The sequence below is a fragment of the Cervus elaphus genome, chromosome 3, assembly GCF_910594005.1.
Source record: "Cervus elaphus chromosome 3, mCerEla1.1, whole genome shotgun sequence".
NCBI classification, from domain to species: Eukaryota; Metazoa; Chordata; class Mammalia; order Artiodactyla; family Cervidae; genus Cervus; species Cervus elaphus.
Genome location: NC_057817.1, coordinates 29,467,878 through 29,478,512, shown reverse-complemented (window position 1 = coordinate 29,478,512; position 10,635 = coordinate 29,467,878). Strand labels below are relative to the sequence as shown.

Sequence of the window (10,635 nt, the reverse complement as noted above, 5' to 3'; positions counted from 1 at the left end):
CTTCATGGCAAATAGATGGGGAAACAATGGAAACAGTGAGAGACTTTATATTTTGGGGCTCCAAAATCACCGCAAATGGTGACTGCAGCCATGAAATTAAAAGACACTTGCTCCTTGGAAGAAAAGCTATGACCAACCTAGATAGCATATTAAAAAGCAGAGATATTACTTTGCCAGCAAATGTCCATCTAGTCGAAGCTGTGGTTTTTCCAGTAGTCATGTATGGATGTGAGAGTTGGACTATAAAGAAAGCTGAGCGCCAAAGAATTGATGCTTTTGAACTGTGGTGTTGGAGAAGACTCTTGAGAGTCCCTTGGACTGCAAGGAGATCCAACCTGTCAATCCTAAAGGAAATCAGCCTGAAATATTCATTGTAAAGACTGATGCTGAAGCTGAAAATCCAATACTTTGGTCACCTGATGTGAACAACTGACTCATTTGAAAAGACCCTGATGCTGGGAAAGATTGAAGGCAGAAGGAGAAGGGGACAACAGAGGATGAGATGGATGGCATCACTGACATGATGGACATAAGTCTGAATAAGCTCCAGGAGTTGGTGATGGACAGGGAAGCCTGGCTTGCTGCAGTCCATGGGATCGCAAAGAGTCAGACACGACTGAGCGACTGAACTGATCTCCTACATAGGGAATTTGCTAAAAGTTTGCCAAAAGTTTCCTGGGCTCCATCCAAAGTTTTGATTCAGGAAGTTCAGGATAGGCCCAGGAATGGGTATTTCTGACAAACTCAGAGGTCATACCACTGCTGCTGGTCTAAAACCATGCCTGAAGCCATTTTCATCCAAAGTCAAATAGTTTTGATGGTAACTACCTTATAATCAAGACTAATTTCAAAAAAAGTAAACGCTTCTTGATCCCATGGGAATTCAAATCAGAGCCCCAGGAAACAAAGAACACGCTAACTTGGCCTACAGGAGCTTATACACCGTGATCTTGGTCTCAAGACCTATTCCCAGAAAAACACTTTTGTAACATTCCTCAACCTCTTGGTTGTAAGAAAACATATTGCTGATGAAATATGTGAGAGTAAACTTAGTACAGGTTTCACTTAGGCCAGGAGTAATTTGACCTGCAAGCCGGCAGAACTAAGTTGGCCCTTGTAGCAGTCATGAACAGAGTCTCCTTAATCATTTCAGGTTCCAAAGCAGGCCTTTTCTTGCTTCACCAACAGAAAAATTCACGTCATTCCACTGTCAACCTTGACATAGTCCAAGAAGTTGCCTTCATTCAGAGAGCTGAGAGAATAAATGCTTTTTTTTGGCTGTAGGTGCTTTTGTTTTCTAAGAATATTTAGTATTATCTGGTCATTCTCTTGATATAAGAATATCCTTTTATTGTATTGATTATGGAACTAATTCTTATCTCTACTTATATCTATCTTAGTTCTTGAAAAGCATGGAAAAGTTCTTCCCAGGATAATCGCAGTCCTCACATACCTGATATATGGTGACTTACTCAACTCAGTGGTAAAGAATTTGCCTGCAATGCAGGAGACACAGGAGATGCGGATTCAGCCCCTGGATAGCGAAGATCCACTGGAGGAGGAAATGGCAACCCATTCCAGTATTCTTGCTTGGAAAATTCCATGGATAGAGCAGCCTATTGAGCTACAGTATGTAGGGTTGCAGGGAGTTGGACACAACTGAGCAGGTACACACTCAACTGATACCAATAAAATGCCCACCCTAGGCACTCACTTTTTGTATAAGGTTAGTAGATGTGATGAGCACCATTTGGATAGGTTAGAGCAATAGTGAGTCACAAAGTAAAGGTAGCTAAACTCAAACCAGGATTGGATATTTTGTAAAAATCAGCAGGTGCTTCTGGATTAACTGTTCAGTGAACAGGGCTTTCAGGGCTTTCTAAATTACTTCAGCCTGTAGTGGAGTCAAGAGCAGATAGTAGTATCCAGCCATCCACTTTGAAGACCAGTCAAGAAACTGGAACACACAGCAACCCTGGAAAATGTTAACAGATGACTGAAAAAGCATTTTTATCTCCAAGGAAATCTGCACTCCCATTTAAAAAAAAAGAAAAAAAAAAAAAAGCACCTTACTAATCAGGGCAGTTGCCTCTGCAAACAAGGAAATGAAATGACAACCATACCTCTGCCCGGAGCAAAAAACAAGTCCATTTCAAGTCCAGCAGAGGCATTCAAAGATTCCATTTAGCATTTAGGCGTAATTATAAGGTGAAGTATACTTTACCTTATTAAGGTGTTTTTTGCTTTTTTCCTTTTTAAATGGGAGTGTAGATTTCCTTGGAGATAGAATTATTGACTACACTACAGCTTTGACTGTGGATCACAACAAACTGGAAAATTCTTAGAGATGGGAATACCAGATCACCTTAACTGCCTCCTGAGAAACCTGTATGCAGGATAAGAGGTAACAGTTAGAAATGGACGTGGAACAATTGACTGGTTCAAAACTGGGGAAGGAGTATGACAAGGCTGTATTTTGTCAGCCTGCTTATTTAACTTAAATGCAGAGTACATCATGAGAAATGTTGGGTTGGATGAATCACAAGGTGGAATCAAATTTGCCAGTTGAAAAGGCAACAACCTCAGATATGCAGATAATACGACTCTAATAGAAAGTGAAGAGGAGCTAAAGAGCTTCTTGATGAGGGTGAAAGAGGAGAGTGAAAAACCTGGTTTGAAACCTAACATTCAAAAAACTAAGATCATGGCATCGGGTCCCATCACTTGATGGCAAATAGAAAGGGAAAAAGTGGAAGCAGTGACAGATTTTCTTTCCTTGGGCTCCAAAATCACTGTGGATGGTGACTGCAGCCATGAAATTAAAAGACAACTGCTCTTTGGAAGGAAAGCTATGACAAACCTAGACAGCATATTAAAAAGCAGAGACATCACTTTGCCGACAAAGGTCCATATAATTAAAGTTATGGTTTTTCCAGTAATTATGTACAGATGTGAGAGTTGGACCATTAAAGAAGGCTGAGCACTGAAGAATTGATGCTTTCGAATTGTGGTGCTGGAGAAGACTCTTAAGACTGGAAGGAAATCAAACCAGTCAACCCTAAAGGAACTCAACTCTAAATATTCATTGAAAAGACTGATGCTAAAGCTCCAATACTTTGGCCACCTGAGGCAGAGCCGACACATTGGAAAAGACCCTGATTCTTGGAAAGACTGAGGACAGGAGAAGGGGATAGCAGAGGATAAGATGGTTAGATAACATCACTGACTCAGTGGACAAGAATTTGAGCAAACTCTGGGAAATACTGGAGGACAGAGGAGCCTGGTGTACTACAATCCGTGAGGTTGGAAGTCGGACACTACTTAGCAACTGAACAATAATTAACTAATTAATAAAAACCACCACTGCATCTTGAATTGGTAAAACAAGCGTCTTGTTTTGAATGCACACAATAATTTTGTTGCCAGACTGCTTTCCATTTTGAAGAAAAATTTGTCTTCTAGGAGAATGAAAGCCTAAGACCAGCTCAACACCACCACCTAGTGGTGAGAAGTATACATAGTACTTCTCTCGAAACCCATCAGACGCACTTGCCTTTTCTACCCAAACTGCTAAGGCAAAAAGTCCTGAGAGACAGTAACAATGTAAAATAATAATGGAAAAGGAACACTGAAAGTTCAAATGTCAGTTAAAAGCTTTATTGAATAAAAATGTTTCAGAGTAAGCAAGACTGTAAGAAAGCAGAATATTTTTACATCTCTAAAAAACATCAGAGCTAAATCTCAAAAAAAGCTGTATAAAGTAAAGCCTATAGCTTAAAATGCTTCTCTCCCCGCCAAAATACAATTTGGAATATCAATTATGTACAACAAATGTACTCAAGTTTATATTGTTCCAAAACCTTAACACTAGAAAATCATCTCTCAAGAAAGGCCTATAATTGGTTTAATTGCACCCTAGGAATACTGTCTGCCATAAAAATCTATACATTTCAGAACTTATAAGTATTCAAAAACTAATGTCCCAGAAAGGGGATATCAGAAGTAGAATTATAGGGGTCGGGGGGGTCTGAGCTCAAGTGGTTTAAGGCATCTTTTTCTTTTTTGTTATTCCTCCTTTAAACTAACTCATCACTTTGCTCCAATATGCAACATGGCAAATATAAAAGATCTTATAAAAATATTGCAGCTTTCAGCAAATTATGAGAAACACAGAGACCACCAGAGAAGAAAGCAATCACTTGGGGTGTGGTCATACTCATTGGCAAATACCATAGCTTATTTGGGACACAATGAATCCCTCCAGGCACCAAGGGTGCTCAAAAGGTACTCTGAAAAGATGGTTGTGCTGTATCTCAATACTCTAGGTTCAGGATGTGGTCTAGAAAGCAGGATGCAATAAACCCCCATATATATCAGAGTAAGCAATAAATCCCCCATATACATCAGAGTAAGAAAATTAACCTAATTTTTTTAAAAAGGCTAAATATTTAATCTCTTAGCAGAGGAATACTAAACAATAAATTGGTATTCATGTAAAAATATGCAAACTGTGCCCTTTATACTAAAGTGCATTCAGTTATAATGTTTAGGCCCCTAAATCCCTTCTGCTCATTCCATAATTGAATTTTTAGTGGAACAGTACACTACTAATCATCTATTTTCATATTGTCTTTCAGGAATACAGTGAAATCTGGACCTTATCAGTTGGAATATCCCCCCCCACTCCACCATACACACTCCTGCCCCCAAAAGACCTTAAAGCAGTTGTGTATATCATCATTGCTAAAATAGAGGATTTAAGTGATGTTATCTCTAGCGTTTAGAATTGGTTCACTTAAGCTGCAGTATGGGATTTTTTTTTTGAAGCAGGAACTCTCTTCCAAAGTTACTTCCTCATAAATTTCAGTTCATGCTGAGACAGCTGTTTATGTGTATCACTTTGATAAGGGCAGTAACTCACTGACACTCACATAAATGTAAGGCCCAACATCATTGCAATTTGTTATTCTTCCTCTTCATCCTCATCATAGTACCGATTTCTCTTTATCTGTTCCTCTACAGACAGCTCTTCGACTACTTCTTCCTCCCAGAATCCCACATCCTGGGATTTCTGATTTTGAGTAGTGAATTCTTTAGTGGAGGGGTTGTCTGTATAGCTAGACCAAGTTTTTGACTTGGGTTCTAGTGGAGACTGCTTTTTGAGGAGGTTTTTATCACTTTCATCTAAGTTTGCACCATTCTCTATAAGATTTTCACTCCCCATCTCAAAACTGTGAATCTCCTTACTTCTCCGCCCAGCCTCCCCTCCTTTAGATCCCTTGTTGGGCCAGGTTGCTTTCCCCACACTCTCATTCTTCTCAGAGGCGTTGGCATTTTCCATGTGTTTCCTTTCTGCTGCTACACCTCCTCCATACTCCTCATTTTGCTCTGACATGCTCCAGCCTTTCCTGATAGGTGGGGACAAGGCTTTTGGGCTCTTGACTGAAGAGGTTCGAAATGAAGCTGCTACGGTGAATGGGCGGCTTCTCTCCTTCAGAGAAGAAGATCGTCTTAGCTTCTTCAGATCCAGGTCTATATCCTCAGGAGCTTCAGGCTTGCTAATTTCATCCTCAGGCGGCCACTTAGGCTTCAATACTTTGATCCCTTCTTCCAAGGCACTTCCTGAACTGCCAAGCTCAGTGGGGGGTGGCCAGGCGATCCTCAGCTTCTTGGTTTCAGCTGGCTTGTCTTCCTTCTCCAGCGGGCAGGATGCCTTGGCTTCCATACTTGCAGTTAGCACACCCACTTTCTCAATGGGGGCATTTTCTACCCCTGGGCTCTGAAGGGTCTCCGCTGCATTTGGAAGCTGGGCTGGTCTCTCCAATGTCTCTTCGTTTTCATTTTTGCTTGCCCATAGATCCTTGTGTGGTCTGTGTCCAAAGCCTTCATCATAGTTACCTTTAGATTTAAAGAGTTGATTGAAGTGAGGCTTGCAATAGATTCTCCCATGTAAAGAGGCATATGTTCCTAGACTGTTGTTTAAAAAAAAAAAAAAAGCATAAAGTTAACAAATCTGTATACTTTTATTTATACCAGTAGTCTGAAACCTGGCAACTCCAGTATTTCCAGAAGATGCAAAGTGAGAAAAATATCTTTAAAAGCACTTCAGGGACTTCCCTGGTGGTCCAGGGGCTAAGACTCTGCACTCCAATGCAGGGGGCTCAGGTTCGATCCCTGGTCAGGGAACAAAATCTCACATGCCACAACTAAAGACCTTATGTGCTGCAACTAAGACCCAGTGCAGCCAAATAAATAAATTTTTTTAAAAAGCACATCATCAGTCAACCGAGGATGCTCCATCCCCTTTTAAACATGTTTGTTTTTATTATCCTTATTAAAAAATGTTCATTTCTAGGCCTGAAACTTCAGAAGACATTCTTCCACTTGGTGCATGCTCCCATTTCAAGTGGTTTCACTCCCTCCCCTCTGTCAAAATTGTTAAAAAAAATTACTTCCAAGAAGTCTTCCCTAGGTAATTCCACCTAACTCTGATCATCTCCTATTTCCTAACTATTTATAACATGTAACTATTTTTAATGATATTCCTTTGTAAAAAGTTGAATCATTTTCCTCCTAGTTTCCCATTTGTGTTATAATTTAAAAGCAGGAATGGGTATAATGCTCTGCCAATGGCTGGCACTCAGTAGATGCCAGTGATGAATCAAGGAAAGCTATGGTTAATAGGAGAACAGCAAACAACAGCCAGAAGTCAGTCTACCCTAACGTCAGTGCTGGACAGGTCTTTAGGACATCTGGTGTCTCTCAAAGGGTAACACGTTTTATAGGAGGGGTAGAAAAACAACAAGTTATTTCCACAGGAGAAACATAAAAATTCAAAAATTTAGAAGAATGTGCTCTGAAGAAAAGAATACAGTGGGCAGAAAAAGAACCACTGAGTGGAAGTTATAGACGCACATTTTGGCTCAACATAAGGGAAAGTTGTTGAGCTAGCGCTAACACCAGAACTAGCTGAAGTGGGGTATTAACCCACCCAGAAGTGCCACACAGGTGCCAGGACATCTTTCAACAGTATGGTGGAAGGGATGCCTGCTCTGGAAGGAAGGCTGGAAGAAATGCCATCCTGGTTACTTCCTCCTCCAATATGAATAAAATGAGCTCACATGGAATATTTCTACAATTTGCCACATTTATATCCATACTTTGAGTTACTAAGAAGAAATGATACATCATTATTTTCTCAGAAAATAAAACAAAGCAATATACAGAAAAATATGTGTTCTTCAGGATCTACTATTTTTGCTGTTTTTGCCATTTATACAGTACTTGGGATAACCTGAAGGGCTTCAACAAGTATCCTCTTGAGATTTCTTAACTGTATGATTCCTTGATACCAAGGGAAAACATTCTGCTAAATTAGGTCACCAACAACCTGCATGATTTAAGCTTTAGTCCTAACGTGTAAATTAATGGCAATGTACCAAGAAGTTCTAAACACCATTATCATTTACTATAAAATGCTTGTAACTAAATGGTACTTTTCACTTTCTTCAAAGATCCTCAACAGCACACACAATCTTTTTTAATCACCCTCCCAACTTTATTAAAGAAAAAGCAATGATTGTAAATCTCTAGAACACAGTCAATTTTCTGGGATACTTCCCTCAAAAACATGACATCTCTAAACACATGTCAAAGCATACATGGTTCTCAACTGTACTAAGTAGGTGAGAAGCTGAAATCCTAAAATGTTCATCTTCCAACTTTACCAGTTTGTAGTCTATCTTTGGATCAGCAATAATCACCTGAACAGCTACTATAACTTCATTAATTTTTGTCTGTAGCTCTCTGAGCTCTTCTAACAGCAGATACTATTAGCATTTCTAAGTGTTCTAAAAACCAAAGGCTCCCTCTGGAGGTCCAACTACCTCCAGAGATGGCTTGTTTGGTCTGGCTTACCTAAGCTTGCTGTTGCAATAGGAACAACGGAAGCAGCTGATATGAAACACCTGCTGGTTGGCCAAGAGACGCTCCATCGGGTAGACTGTTTTCTGACATTCCACGCAGGTCTCTCTTGCAGGTGCCTGAAACTTCTGGGAAAAGGAAAAGGACAACTTCAGCTAGCTAAGGCAGTGAGAAGTTAGTACTCTGCTGAGGTGGGCCCCGGGATTTACTTTGTTATCTATGGGCTCCCTTACCTGGGCTGTCAATTCTCAGAGGAACACTAAGCCTGCTATAATTCTATCATTTGACTCTTTAAGGCCATAGGCTCTCCTGAATTCCTTACCCAGGCTGCCTGGCTATTCTAAGTGCAGCAGCCACTGAGGATGAGTGGATCTAGGGCCAGATTGCAGAGAAAGGCTTAGACCAACCACCACACACACACGAGTACACACAAAATGATTCTGCAGACAGGAAATTAGGAGAAAATGTCATCAGACACAGAAGAAAGACAATTGTTTAAGTGCCAAATAGAAGCAGGACAGGCTTTTTAAAGAACTGTTTCTGAAGGGGGTAACTTTCAAGGAGAGAAAGAGCATTTGGCTTTGGGAAGTAGGAAAAGACACTGGTTTTAAAAAATTTATTTACTTAAAAACTTTTTTTATTGAAGTGTACTTTATTTTATTTTTTTTTTTGAAGTGTACTTTATTTACAATGTTGTGCCAATCTCTGCCATATAGCAAACTCAGTTATACACATATAGACATTCTTTTTTGTATATATTTGGAAAAGATACTTGGATAAAGCAACTATCAGCCCCTTCTGCTTATAATCTTGACTTAATCCACTAGACATAATATTTTTAAATAAAGCAAAATGGACACATAAAATGGAACATTTTAAAAGAGACACAAACAATTTTATTAGAACAACAGAAAAAAGCACAGCCCAATAAAACTATAGGTTCTATAATCTTTTTAAAAAACCAAAAGGAGAATAAAACTAATGTACTGGGGCAGGGTGGGAGGAGTCATAATAGGGAATTCGTGAGCTGTTTGTAGTGTGGAATATGGGCAGGGTGAGCAAAGTTGCTGCTGGTAAAATTAATCCTCAACTACAAAAGGGCTTCCCAGGTGGCTCAGTGGGAAAGAATCCACTTGCCAAAGCAGGAGATGCAGGTTGGATCCCTTGGTTGGGAAGATCCCCTGGAGAAGGAAGTGGCAACCCACTATAGTATTCTTGCCTGGGAAATCCCATGGATAGAGGAGCCTAGTAGGCTACAGTTCATGAGTCACAAAGAGTTGGACCCTAGTGAGAGACTGAACACACACAAACTACATACTGTATTCTAGCACTGATGAAAGCTAGAGTTCCAAAGCTGTAAGTTTTACACGATAAGAAGTAGTTACATGGCCACTAGGGTTGGGGGTAAGAAGTCTCTAGCTGTGTGTGATCCTTGACTTGTCCCAACAGAAACACCTCAACTGTTAAGAGTAAAGGTAGGAGCAGTTTGGTTAAGGTGGTCTGGAAGCTCTCTCAGGCACGTTGGTGGCCCCTTTGCCACCAGAACCAGTATGGTGGCCAATAATACAATTCAGTCCCAAAGCTCAAGGCCTGAATGGTTAAGGTAAGCCTAAAATAAAACAGCTTATGGGTAAGATAGAATTTTAATTTAAAAAGTCTGAAAATAGACCCATAAAAAAAAAAAATCAGACTGCTGGCTCACTTGCCACATGATTCACAAAGAAGTAAAGCAAAAATAGGAATGGTTGCCAAGCAGATTTTGACAGGAAATGACAGTAGAAAATGGGCAGAGGAGTAAAGGTTAAGGTCCATAAAAGGGGATTTAATAAAATTGGTGGTAAACTCCCAAATAGCACCAAAGGATTTAAAAATGGGGGGGGGGGTGCTGAGTGTTAACAGCAGGCTCTCCATCCCTAGGGTTACAGTCAAAAAGAAAAAGTTAAATCAAAGACTACACCTACAACTCAGTTTACCAAGCACAACTGAGGAATTTAAATATGATCAAATGTTACTGTACTGAATGCTGTTGGCAGATATTAGGGCATTATTTAGAGTTCGAAAATGTTTCCTTTTTTTTTTTTTTAATTTTATTGAAGTATAGTTGATTTACAATGCTGTGTTAGTTGCTGGTATACAGCTTAGTGATTCAGTTATATATGTATATTCTTTTCATATTTTTTTCCATTATGGTTTACTACAGGATATTGAGCATAGTTCCCAGTGCTATATAGTAGAATCTTGATGTAGAATTGGTTTTTCTTTATTTCTTTCCTTTTTTTTTTTGGCTGTGCCCTTGGCAGTGAGAAATCAGAGTCCTAACCACTGGACTGCTAGGAAATTCCCAAATTGTTTTTTCTTATATCGACACTTCTAACAAGATAGGGCCTAAGTGGAGATGTCCTTGCATAATTTAATTAGTTTCTCTAAAAGGACTAGGTCCTTGCCTAGCAAGCAGGAAATATTAAAAGAATAAAATTTGGATATAATAGTACAATTAAAGCCTGTACAAATCACAATTCAGACAATGTAAAGTAATAGGCCCAATGTATTTACTTATCAGTGAAAACCTTTTTCAGCTCTAGGATGAATGCTGTATTTTTAACACTTAGGAGAATACGTGTTCATTCTGGTCAGTAAAGGCAGAACAGGAGACAGAACTTTCCCATGGCAGAGGAGGAAATGGGTATTATTCTGCTAAAGGGGATTGGAGGC

At 39.6% G+C, this 10,635-nt stretch overlaps 2 protein-coding genes across 3 annotated transcripts in view; one reads left to right on the top strand and one right to left on the bottom strand.

Annotated features, from left to right (window-relative positions):
- LOC122682197 (tubulin alpha-1C chain-like) overlaps positions 1-10,635 on the top strand; it is a 1,110,822-nt gene that overhangs the window by 800,403 nt on the left and 299,784 nt on the right. The window lies entirely within an intron of this gene.
- LIMA1 (LIM domain and actin binding 1) overlaps positions 3,636-10,635 on the bottom strand; it is a 91,371-nt gene continuing 84,371 nt past the window's right edge. For both annotated transcript variants that reach the window (XM_043884767.1, XM_043884774.1), the window contains exons 10-11: positions 7,918-8,051; positions 3,636-5,972 (exon numbers count right to left, since the gene is read on the bottom strand). In XM_043884767.1, coding sequence (XP_043740702.1) covers positions 4,964-5,972; positions 7,918-8,051 — 1,143 coding nt within the window. In that variant the 3' untranslated portion in view covers positions 3,636-4,963. The remainder of the gene's footprint in view (positions 5,973-7,917; positions 8,052-10,635) is intronic.